Source organism: Pinus tabuliformis, chromosome 3_1 (assembly GCF_031772625.1).
Source record: "Pinus tabuliformis cultivar Carrire ecotype Pingquan chromosome 3_1, CPIR1, whole genome shotgun sequence".
NCBI classification, from domain to species: domain Eukaryota; kingdom Viridiplantae; phylum Streptophyta; class Pinopsida; order Pinales; family Pinaceae; genus Pinus; species Pinus tabuliformis.
The window spans coordinates 803,619,677-803,632,736 of record NC_142301.1 but is presented as its reverse complement, the minus strand read 5'-3'; the positions used below and the strand labels follow the sequence as shown (position 1 = coordinate 803,632,736).

At 34.9% G+C, this 13,060-nt stretch overlaps 1 protein-coding gene across 1 annotated transcript; it reads right to left on the bottom strand.

The window, feature by feature from the left end:
• Positions 1–3,144: 3,144 nt before the first annotated feature.
• Positions 3,145–7,952, bottom strand: LOC149189887 (uncharacterized). Its single transcript, XM_089413312.1, has 3 exons — positions 6,685–7,952; positions 5,409–5,712; positions 3,145–3,461 (listed from the first exon to the last, which is right to left on the bottom strand). The coding sequence occupies exons 1-3, from the start codon at positions 7,711–7,713 to the stop codon at positions 3,325–3,327; spliced, it is 1,470 nt and encodes a 489-aa protein (XP_089269438.1). The 5' UTR covers positions 7,714–7,952; the 3' UTR covers positions 3,145–3,324.
• Between the last annotated feature and the right edge of the window lie 5,108 nt (positions 7,953–13,060).

Below are 13,060 nucleotides of genomic sequence, written 5' to 3'. Positions count from 1 at the left end.
GCGGTTGGAAAAATTCAAATACCCAATCGGCTAATCAGAATGCTTCACAGCAGGGGCATCTTTTTTTGGGCCAGTGTCGTCCGAGAATGGGCTGGAGCGGTTCCCATGTGGAAATCAGCAACCGAATTGCAACTATTCGGTGAAATGGCGTCACAATGGAATTCTATATTAACCTCTTTACGTGCTCTGGGTATTTTTCGGTCAGCAGACGCAGACTTCATCATATGGAAGGGTTACGGTGGCTCCTCGGCTGTCTTTGTCAAACACATATATCAACAGTTACTGTTAACTGATCCTGGATATTCAGCAAATATTTTTCCTCCTATTTTTTGGAAATCAGGCTGCCCCACAAAGATTATTATTTTTGCCTGGTTAGTGTTCCATAATAGGAACCTCACATGGGATAATTTGCAAAAATGGAATTGGTGTGGGCCTGCCATTTGCCTACTTTGCTGAGCTAACTCCGAGAACAACTTTCATATTTTTCTCACTTGTCCACAAACTCAAAATATTTGGCGGAAGCTCGCGACACACTTCGGCTATACTCATCGCTCTTACCCATCCATTCCCGAGGCATTTATAGAATGGAGCAGCTGGATAACAGAATGGCGCGCCATCCCATTATTGACCCTATGGGCCATTTGGAAATGCAGAAATGGCTTGCTCTTCAGATCAAATAAGGAACCTCTCTCAACTATTTTCGATTCAATCATCTGCCATTACAATGCTCTCGAAATAGCTGGACAGAACAGGACCAAAAAAGCAGATTTAGCTGGACAGAACAGGAACAAAATAGGAAGCGGAGCAATGTCAAGGAATCCCACAGCGATCCCACGTGCCTTCTTCGATGGTGCTGCTCAACTTGGCACGTGCGCATGTGGTGTTTATATCATCCCAGAAGCAGGACATGCTTATGAAATATACTGGAATGGCGGACCCGGTTCAAACAATAGAGCTGAGGTGATGGCTCTAGCCGGCCTTCTCTCCTTCTGCATCTTTCTGGATTTATCGAATGTACAAATCTATGGAGACTCGAAAATAATCATCGATCATATCCTATTAAAACACAAGATAAAAAACATACATCTCGAAGGATGGCTTAACAGGACAGCGGCTCTATGGAACAGCAGGAGGGACTACTCTATCACACACATCAACAGGGACCTAAACAACAAAGCAGATGAATTATCCAAGATGGGACTTTCTTCCCCACAAGGAATTTGGAGAATGCAGATAAAGAATGACAATCTCTCCTACCAGATCCAGGATTTCTGCCTACCGGGTACATAATTTTCCTTTTCTTTATGAAGAATATCTGGTATGTATCCTTTTTTCATACATATTTTTGCGAAGGTTTTTTGCACATATGTTATCTGGCCAATAGGCACTTAATCCTTCAATATCATGCTTCTATATTCCAATTTTTCAATGGATCTAATGCATGGGGTTTAGGGTAAAATCCATCTATCGGAATGTTTTCCCAACAGTCGATTCTGAAAACTATATTTCTCATTTTACAATATGTCTATATATCTCTCCTATATGAATATAAAATATATAACGCTTTTTCGTGCTGAAATAATTCTAAACAATGACACTTCTTATACTCATGCTTTACAAATGTTGCTCATGCTTTACAAATGTATAGTTTATAGACTATATCTCAAAAGTCTACAAAATTAATATTATACGAAATTTAACTTAGTGTCTAAGTGAATCGTGAAAATGAACATTTTAGACAAATCTTACAACGTTATTAAAGAGTTTTATTAATTAACTTAATTAAAAAATAATGAATTTAAAAGAATCAAACGAAATATTTCATTAAAAATAAGGAAAACATTTCATAAAAATAAGGAAAAAGACATTTTTTTTTTCTTCTTTACCATCTTTCACTAAAACCAAGTTTGGTTACTTAATTGAGTGTTGTGAAAAAGTTTGACTTTCACTGAAACCGAGCTTAGTCAATTAAATATTACGAAAAAGTTTGAAGTTTCCAGAGCCTCATGATGGCTAGGCTCTACTAGACCATCGTTCTTTGAGGGTATTAATCTCATTTTAATCATTGAATTGATGTAGGTAGCTTCGCAGTCAGGCTATTAGGCAACCATTCCCAGGGTCAATGTAGATAAACACATAGAAAGCGTGTTGGAGAATATTTATTTCACTTAACACCACAAGAATTCATCGAAATCAACCGTTGATTTTAATTATTAGGATATTCTTGACTTTTCGGTTTATAAAGTTTATATGGCTTCTTTTTAAAATAAGTTTTCATTTTTCTACTTTCAGTTTTTTTATTAAATTAAAAAACCACTTCTCGGTTCTTGTTTGATCAAGACAGGTGTCCTAACTTTGGGATCTCACTGAATCTTTTGGAGTTCAGTGATTGCAAATGTAAAAGTTACTATAAACCAAAAATGTCACTAAGATTAACAGTTGATTTTAGATATTAAAAAACTAATGATATTTTCTGAAATCCAGTTTAAAATAAGTTATCAATTTCCTGTATATATTTTTCTAATTAAAATAAAAATGACTTTGTCTCCACTGTTTTTTTTAATCAGAGCAAGCTTCCTAACTGTAAGATCCCCTGAGACCACTTTAGATTGAATGGTTCCAACTTATGATAGCAAAATCCCTTAACAATTTTAGCTAATTTAATTTCTTTGTTTCATTTTTGAGTTTGTATTATGTATACAGCTAATTTAACTTTGTTTCATTTTTGAGTTTGTATTATGTATACAGCTAATTTAACTTCTTTATTTCATTTCTGAGTTTGTATTAGGTATGCATCTAATTTAATTTCTTGTTTCATTTTTTTAGCTTTTATTAGGTGTCTTTGTGAGTTTGCTTGGACGGTGACTACAAGTACAACTGCTTTATACCGCGTAAAAACGAAAACACAAAACATAATTATACTTCGCAACCTTCATTCTTGAAGTTGCACATATTACATAATAATCTAAAATAGTTTCCTTTTCATAATTTTGATTATGAGATTCACAATTGATACATCTGTGATTTCCAATCTCTTAATTATATTTATTTTTCACCATTTGCAGCTTTCACATTTACTTGTATGGCTAAGAATACTTTCTTTAACCTTTCAACTTTGCGAGTAGAGGTATAACAGAGCAACACTGACTAAAAACTGTGACCTCCAATTCTTTTATACAATGGTAATAATTATACATGAAAAAGAATAACATAACAATCAACCATGGGAGGAATGCAGATGAAAAAAATCCCCCAAGGCAGGTAAATCACGCTGCCCTTAAAATTCGGAAACTAATAAGTCATCTATGGAACAGGGACTACAACTTATGAGAGGACGGTAAATTTACTTAGAATCCACATTACAAGAGAGAATTCAAAGGCAAATAATGTATGCAACAAGCGGCGATCCAGTTCAAATCCAAACAATGTGATGCCTGCGTTGTTGTGCTGTAAATATGTTACTGCACACGATACAAACAGGTGTATCTTCATCAAACTAGAGCACTGAAATTGGCAATAGGCCTTCGTCGTTTACAGTTTACTTTAAAACAGACCATTCATATATCCCAAAATATTAAAATACAGCTAAAAAAACCTTTCACTCCGCTTGTAAAAAGGTCTGACATAAACATTAAATTTGGTCAGGTACAAGAAAAACAACTACCCGGTGCCAAGATTCTACAGAAAATGGGCCCTGGTCGTTTGTTTGCTTTAAAAGGGAGGAATTATTTGATTGTTCCCTTGAAACAGAGAATCCAATGTTTCTGAATTTCAATCTATCTAAACATTTTGTTATCTTTGGTTGCACATGGAATACAATTCATCAACAAATAAACCACAAACACTTTCCACATGATGACAGCTCTTGGGCTCGTAGAAAAAGAGGCGTGGCACTAGAATGAACAAGGAGGCCTAAGACAGATTTTAGGAGAATTTAGATAATTGAAAGCACTCTGTATTATAAATGTAGAAACTGTTTGGTGCTATATCATCTAATAATCACAGAAACATAAATGCTGATGATATAACAGAAATGTCTAAATTACCTGTGAGGTGTAGACCAATGGTTTGTGTTCTTATTAGTCTCAGTTCAAAGCTTATGGGGAAGGGTTGAGAATGTACGTCATTTTGGAAGAATTAAAACAGCCTCACACAAATATGGTGATAGCATCTTATTGGTGGATGAATCATTATTCCACACGATATGCAGAATGCCTAAATATACCATATGCCCATTGCAGATTATCATATTTCAATGTTTGAAGAACTGCATATATCCCAGGCATGGAATTAACTTAATTAAGCACGAGCCCATAAGGTGTAGATCAGTTGGTTTGCCTGAGGCATGGAATAAAATTAATGGGGCACAAACCCATGAGGTGTAGATCAGATAAAATTAATTGAGCACAGACCCATGAGGTATAGATCAGTTGGTTTGCCTGAGGCATGCAATAAAATTAACTGGGCACAGACCCATAAGGTGTAGATCAGTTAATTTGCATGAGGCATAGAATAAAATTAACTGAGCACAGACCCACCAGGTCACAGTCTCAAACCTCAAGAGGAAAGATGAAGATAGAAACCACTTTGAAGAATTAATAAGATTGGTCTTCTTCTATCCACTAAACAGGCGGATCTAATCCTAGGCAAAATTAAGTGGGCACATAGTAAAATTATCCATTAACTTTGCTCTTGCTCCATTTCCATTTTGGGGAGGGATTAAAATAATTACCCAGCCCGTGTTCAAAGCACATTCCACACTATCAAACAACCCCAGAGTTCGATTTCTCTAAAGTGCAGGTCCAGTAAACCGTATGTGCCTTTGCCTAAAGAGATATAGTAAGGACAAGTTGCTTAAAATGAAACAAATTTAGATTTATTTCTGGCATCATGGCTGGAATGTCCCCTTTGATGAAAGAACTGGCATCATGGCTGGAATGTCCCCTTTGAAGAAAGAAATGTCTTGAAAGCCCGAAGAAATTATACAGCCTGAGCTAGATGCACTCCTTACTCCTTTGGAAGTCTCCTTAAATGGGAAAGGACATGCTTTAGACAGTTCCTATAGATTAGCATTGGGAACAGGAAACCAGGGATGGACCCCATGATTCGGTAATAGCCTGGATTCGGCAATAGAGATTCGACGAAATCACTTATTGTATATGTACGAAATTCCAGTATTTCAAGTTTTTATAAGATATCAAGAACCTAATGAAGCAGAGAAACTTCAAGACCAGAGCGGAAGGGGGACGGGGCAGCTGCTCGAATCTGTAACCAAGTTTGATAGCTTTCAAAGACTCGTTTATGTTTTTAATTGACAGAAACGTGACCACATAGAAGATGTTCATTCGTGTTTAAGAAACACAATCAACCAAAAAAGAATGACGGACAAGAGTTTGAGACTGACTTACCGAAGGCTTGTCTAATGTCGAAAGCCGCTGAAGCATCCTGGGATGGAAACATGAAAAAAACTTCAGACAATTCGGAATTGCTGGCAGAATCATCGCATGGTGAAGGACTCGGAGAATTCTCCTCACGTGCCGGAGGCGACGGTGATGAATTTTCTGTTGGAGGAGAAGAGACTCCATAGCAGGTGCAGGTAGCAAATGCGTGCCATCTGGTTGCTACAGAGAGAATTCCTCGAGATCTATGTGTAATCTTTGCAGCTCCCAACAGGCAAAGCAATAAACCAGTGAGCTGGACTGCTGAGCAAACCTGTCGAATGACAATAAGTCAAGCTTAGTACTCAGATTTTATTACTTTCCCATCACTGATAAGCTATTACTCTGAGAGTCCCAAAAGCAGGAAATTCCATAATATGTACCTTTCATGTTATTTTGGTCCTTGTATTGTAAGGTTCCTTACTGATGACAGCATAAAATGAATTAATTTAACAGAGCTTTCATGATATTTATATTTCCCAAACTTGATGAACAGGTAATTCAGCAACCACCGTGGAACAGTTGCTAAATAGCACTCGCTGTAAGTGTGTTTGAGAAAAACGGTGAGATTAGTTATTATATTTTAAGTTGCATAATTTTTTATTTTTTATGTGGAAAAATTTATTATAATTTAATTATTAAATTAATAATAAAATAAGATAGTTAATACTAGTTATTATTTACTAACCTAAATTAATTCATTACTGTTATTTAAAAAAACAAATTTTCAATCTTACAAATTTTTTCTAAATCTTAAATAATTAACCTATTTAATTAAGTGAAGAAAAACTAGCCAGCAAAAGCAGTGTTAAGCATATTCAAAACCAAATATCTCTTTTGTAACTTTAATCATCAGGATTTCAACCTATTTCAAATTTAATTAATTTAAAAATAAAATAAAAAGATGTATAAATTTATTGGTATCCGGGCTAAAATAGATTTATAATGATTTAATTTTATCATATATTTTTATTGAATAAGAAACATATTTATGAAGTATAGATTTTATATATATTTTATTAAATTTTAGCTTCAATTATGAAAACTAATCAGGATCAGGTTAAAATTCATGATAGAGAGTTGAAGGTGAAAGGCAATCATATAATATAAAAAGAAGGGTTTCTGACCTTTTTTTTTTTTTAATACTAAAACTATTTAATACAATTAATAAATCATATTCATATTAAAATAATATATCTATATATATATAATCAATCGAGCAAAGAAAGAGGGAGAATAAACTGACCATCAAACCTCCAGCATTGAAGAATTCTATCTTCGAGTGAGAGGATAATGTCATCACAATAATTGCAAACTGACTGACAGTCATTGTAAGCAAAGAAGCAAGTATGAAAATACGAAAACGGTGGCTTATAACAAAAAGCTGGTGCCTGATTCTCATATGCTCCTTCATGATTATATCAATATCCGAACTGTATTCTTCAAGAAACTTTCTGAAACCCTCGAATCTAAGAATTTGTAGATGGCATGTCAAGCGAAAGAGCATACAGACCAACAAGAACACACCAGTTCTGTAAAGCCATGAGAAAAGAACAGCTGCAAACATGACCGAGTTGCTGATAATCCGGCCATGGATGGAGGGAATTGAAACAGTCACAGATGAAAACCAGAGAATTTTATGGACGAGTTCAATGCAAAAGGAGGGGAAAAGAATCAAGGCCAATAATTTCAAAGCCTTGTCGACTTCTTTCGTATATCCTTGTTGGACTTGAGGAGAGTCATCACAGAGTTGGTCCAAGAACAAGAACCTTCGGAGCCCATATTTTCTCAGGTAGCGAGTAAGGCAAAGAAAAGCTATGGCAGCAAGTATGGATTCTGGAATCTGCACTACTTTATCAAAAGAATAACGTTGGCCTTGCTTAGCAGAGGGAGGGCAAATTACAAGAAACGAGCTCAGAAGAGGCACAATGATTGTGAACAGCAAAAATAGTATCCATGAAAATATTTTGCGGCATCTTGTTGACTGATCAAGCCCCCACCATCTAAGGCATGTTCTGAAGTGCCTTAGTTCATCCGTCGGGCTGGAAATCAATCTTTTGTAGTCCTTTGGAAGCAACAGGGAGGAGGGTGTTGGAGCCTCAGCCTGACAAGAATTATTCTCATCCTCCTCTTCTTCTTCGCGTTCTATTTCTTCTTCATGAACAATCACCCCATACCCATCCTCTAAGACCTCTAAACTCAGGGTCTCTCTTCTTGTTATAAGTGAATTGGCACTGGCACTGGTGGCACTACAATCCACCTCCTTACTATCCATAATTGTCTATCCTTTCACAAGGTTTTCGAAATGAAGAGCAAAAAACCTGTATAAATTGGCTCTGGCAGAGCACATTGGGCATTTGTATTTATACCAGAAAGGCATGGCGTCTGCTGTGTTTTCATTCGACAACCAATTAAAGATTTAAAGGGGAATAAAGCTAAAGGCTTAGCATCTCTAGTCGTAACAATATAGTAGGATTTGAAAAATAAAAAACGATGACCGACATCGACGGTGAAATAAAGTGCTCTGTTCCAGACTCTTTCAAATTATGTATCTGTTTATTATGCCAAAGAAGAGATGGTAGCAAAGCTATGCTAAAACATAATTGTTCCCTTGCCGATCCTCTTAAAATGAAAAAAAAAAACCGTTTCTTTTCACTTTTGAACGAGCAACGCACGGCATCGCATCTCTACCTTTGCTTCTGAATAAGGCAAGGGAACAGCTCACTTTCTTTCAAAATGAAACAAAAGAAATAAAGGTCACTGCAGTTCGTGTTCTTTCTTTATTCCCTTACCTGGTAAATTTTACAGTTTCTCGAAGAAATTCAAGAGTCCACCTTCGAAGTTATAAACTCTAAAGGAGGAGTTTGACAGGCCATTCATCTATGGTTATGAACGCTAATTCCAGTTAATATTTGTATTTGAAGGTTTATCAGGCAAATTTTACGTTGTTTCGGAGTAAATTCACTGAGAATCCACTTTCCCGAAGTTATAAACAAGGAGGGATTTTTGACAGTGTATTCAACAAGAATCATGAGCCCTAAATTTTCACTTGATACTCAAATTTGAATCCTTATTTAGGTAATTTTTACATTTTCTTGAATTAAATTCGAGAGTCCATTTTCGCCGTTACAAACTCTACAGAGGAGATTTGACAGTCTCCACTTCTTATTATGAACTCTAAATCCACTTAATATTTGAATCTGAAGGCTTATTTAGGCAAAATTTACAAATTGTGAACGTTAAATCAACTTATATTTGAATTTGAAGAGGGCAAAATTTACATTTTCAGAGAATAAATTCAAGAATCCACTTTGAAGAGGGAATTTAACAGTCTGTCTCCCTCGCAAATCTGTACCTTTCTTCCGGTCGAACTTTGACAAGTACTCTCAGTAGTTCTTTAAACCAAAGCAAAGTTCCAAGTCCATTTCTTGTACTCAAAGTAAAGTGAGACGCCATTTACCCCTCTCCTTCCTGTAGCATTCTGTCATAGTGAAGAAATCCCATTCTTTTTCAATTTGAGTGGAGTAGAATCCGGTGATCTGAATCCGGCTCTGCGGTTTCCTTAAAAGGACAGGTGTGTGCTTTGATATGAATTATTTAATATTTTTATTTTATTTTTTATATTTTAATATAAAATACAAATGACTATTTTTTTTTTGGAAATTTCTCTCTTTATGTCTTTTTAAAGAGTTTTTAATAAAGTGATTTTTTTAATTGAGAGATTATTTACCGACTAATATCGGAAAGGTGTTGTAATGTTGTTTTAGATGAAGCATTGATTCAAATTCTTCTTTTGATTTCACTCTATGCCACCTAAACTATTGGTATCAAAGTTTTTTTTGGGTTGTTTCTTAGTGCATGTCAATAATGTGTAAAAGGTATAGAGAGTTGGGTCTCGAACTATTGTCATTTAGGGAAGACCACTCTCATTAACCCAAACAACTTCCCATGGTAGATGAAAAGAGAGATGATGAAGTAAGAGATAGTTTCAAGTTGTTGCTTGAGTAGTCCTTCACATGATAGAGGAACAAGATGATGGATAATTTAGAGCAAATCCTTCAATGACTACAAACAATGCCCAAGGCACCTTCAACAAGCAACCATTTCAATGGTGAAACACTCTTCAACATACAACTTTGACATCCATTTGTTTGAAGGCAAGATAGATGCAAATGCTTTGGAGAGATAGTTAAAATTTTTGGAATTTAGTCAAAAAGAATTAAACATCTAAAATATCATATTTGTGCTCTTTAAGGCTCCTCCCATGTCAAAGATTAGTGGGAAGGCTATTGGGAGAGGCGTGATGAAGGTTAGTGTACACATTTAAGATAGAACCCACTTGGGTGGATTTTGTTGATGCCCCCTCAAGGAGGGATTCTATCTTATAGGGAACTATAATGGCTAGTACATGAGATAGACAATTTTAAGTTTGGAGAGAGAGTAGACAGTGCCAGAGTACACCAACGCTCCATACTTTGTGCTCAAAGTGTCCTTATTCTAAAAAACTAGTGTTTCTTTCTAGCCATATGATCCAAGCCAATGTGAGGGGCGGGGCTTTGTATGTATTTGTTTCCTTGTTTTATGCCTATTTCTTAAGACTACTTCAATTGAGTCCCCTTGCCATTTGGCTTTCAAGCCAATATGTTAACATAATATTATAGTTAGTACAAAATATTATATATACTTAATTATATTTTTTATCATTAAAGATTTAAATTTAATAGCTAATATTAATTATTATTATTAAAAAAAAATGATAACCACTAACAATAATAATAACGTATGAATAATATTATAAATTATAATAAATTACTAAAAATAATCATATTCATATGCATTCAGTGTTTACCTAGTCATTAAAGTAATCAAAGAAAAATAATGAAGATATTGTAGAAAGGGAAATGCTCAAAATTATCATGAAAAAGGAAAATAAATGAACTTGACACATACCTTTTCGTTTTTTATGATGATGATTATCATTATCATTATTATAAAAATAATTATAATAATTATTATAGTGATCATAATAACTTCGAATAATCATAATAATATGGATACAACACAAACATGATGTAATGGTGATGCCCAATGATGTGCATATGATGGAGAGACAAAATTATTTTTAGCTTAGCATCCAAACATGCAATACTATCATAATGTAAAATTTATTCATTTTGAAATAGAGAACACGATAATAATGAAATATTTGCCTTAGCATTGAAACATTTAATGCATGAACAATGCAATCTCGACACATGGCCTAAAAATACACAAAAGTGGTTGATGAAAAATAGGTCTTTGCGTCACCCTTATTGTGTATTTTGTTAGAAATATTGGTTGGGGGGGTGAGGGGAGGGGGTGAATCAGTATTTCATGCTCAATAAGTTTACTTAATTTATCCTTTTCATTTTCAAATTCATCTGATCCATTATTTTGTTACCAATACAATGTGTTATAGATCTGACCAAATTCAAGAAACCATGAGCAACATTAAACATAAACGCATGTAAACAATAGAATGCAACACATCATCAACACACCAACACATACAGACACCATATTTTTAGGTGGAAACCCATTTTGAAACAAAACCACCATTGTTGTAGTCTTTGTCTTATTTCTTATTATGAAGAAAATCTTTTACATCTCGTATTTGGCACAGACTCTTACTAGTACATAGGCTCCTACCTGCAGGAGCCTACAACCTCATCAAATTCTCCCTACCTGCAGGAGCCTACAACCTCATCAAATTCTCCAAATCTAATTGGAAGGAAGCTACTACTCCTTGATCAAATTTATTGGTTCCTACTGGAAGGAAGCGCCTACTCCCTCAATGAAGCCTACAACCATTAACACCTTTGTTGACCACGTTTTAGAATCTTTCGCACTGGATCCACTTGTCTCAATCAACCATCAAAACCTGCAGGCCACGTTTCATTATATTTTCATACTAGGATCACAACCAACAATATGCTCAATTTGAATACCAAGATAGCAATAACCACCCTAAATTCAATCACTAATCAAAAGCCAAATCTTTTCCAATACTATCTAAGCCAAATCTCAACAACGTTGACCAGGCCAATATCCTTCTATCATATTCATCAAGCTGTCAAAATAAACACCAACTAGATCTCTAACATTGTCAAATACCAAGAACATTCCAATAACACTAACAAATACACTGTCAAGTATCAGACCAAACTCATATCAACCTTGTCAAATATCAATCCAAAACTCTTTGCACTGTTAAACAAATCTCATGCTCATCAAACCCTAACTAACCAACCTGTCAAGTGTTAAGTCAAACCCTTTTCTCAAGCCAATACTTATCTATGCTCATCAAGCCATTCAATTCTCAACAATATCAAAACCTTTTCTAAATATGGGACTAAATGCAACCATCATAACAATATGCAACATCATCAAGACAAAACCCCTAATCAATTAAATATCCAACTGGTTCTTAGATCCATAACGATAGTAGCCATATAATACTTTTCCATACAATTCTCACCATAAGGAACCCATTTTTTTCTCGAGACATATATTATAATCATCACATAGAAGACAAACAACAACATAAGTCTTTGTCCTGCATCAAACCCTTACAAAATAAATGTCTCTACAAATAATTCAATAACACTTCATTGTTCATGGATCTTTGCATATCAAGACATCTTTAGTAGCATAGACCCAGAAAAGAGGAGATACAAATGTTAGAAATTGTAGCAAGAAAGGCTAAATTTGACTTGTGCCTTAGTTAAATTTAGCAATTCGATTTTCCACATCAACATGATGACTTGGATTGCAGTTAACTTATGTGGCATGAAGTAGAGTTGTGCATGTAGTGATTGCTAAAATTTAGCAATCTAATTTAATTATTTTTAGTTTGACTTAGTTAACTGAGCTCAAGTAAATAGTTGAGTTAGTTGAAGGTTAGTTGAGTAGTAGAGTTGGTGTTAACTCAGTGATCTCTTAGTAAAGTAGTCAATCAGCTAAAAATAGCCCAAACATGCATGGAATTCAAATTTCTTGTTGGAATGGAGGAAAAGACACATTGTAATTATCAAGTCTATACTAGTTGAGTGTACAAGCTTGGAAATTAAGCAGGTGAATCATTCCTTGGGAATTGCTCAAGAAAATAGGAGAAAATTCCTATCTTTTGGAGTTAATTTCCTCCAGGATTGCACAAAGAAATAGGAGCAAGTTGGGGCCTTGAATTGGATAAGTGTTGGCCAGAGCAGGACAGTTAGCAGGAGAACATATTTACAGTGCAGGGTGTGCTTCAGGATCAAAGCAAGACATTGTAATAGTTTCTCATTCTCATTTGATTAATGAAAAATAGCAGAGGGGTTTTTCCTAGTTGGGTTCCCCTGTAAATCATTGTGTTCTTGTGGTGTTTTAATGGTTGCATGTCATTACATGTGTTTCTAAATTGTGATTTCCATTCCGCAAAATAGTAGAGGAAATTTTTAATCTCTTGTTTTCAGTTTGAATACATCAGTAGTAGCAAATTTCTATTAATTTCTACATGGTATCAGAGCTTGAAAACACAATAGAAACCAATCAATATATCTTCTCCTTTAGAGATTTCGATTTGCATATTCAGTGAAGCAATT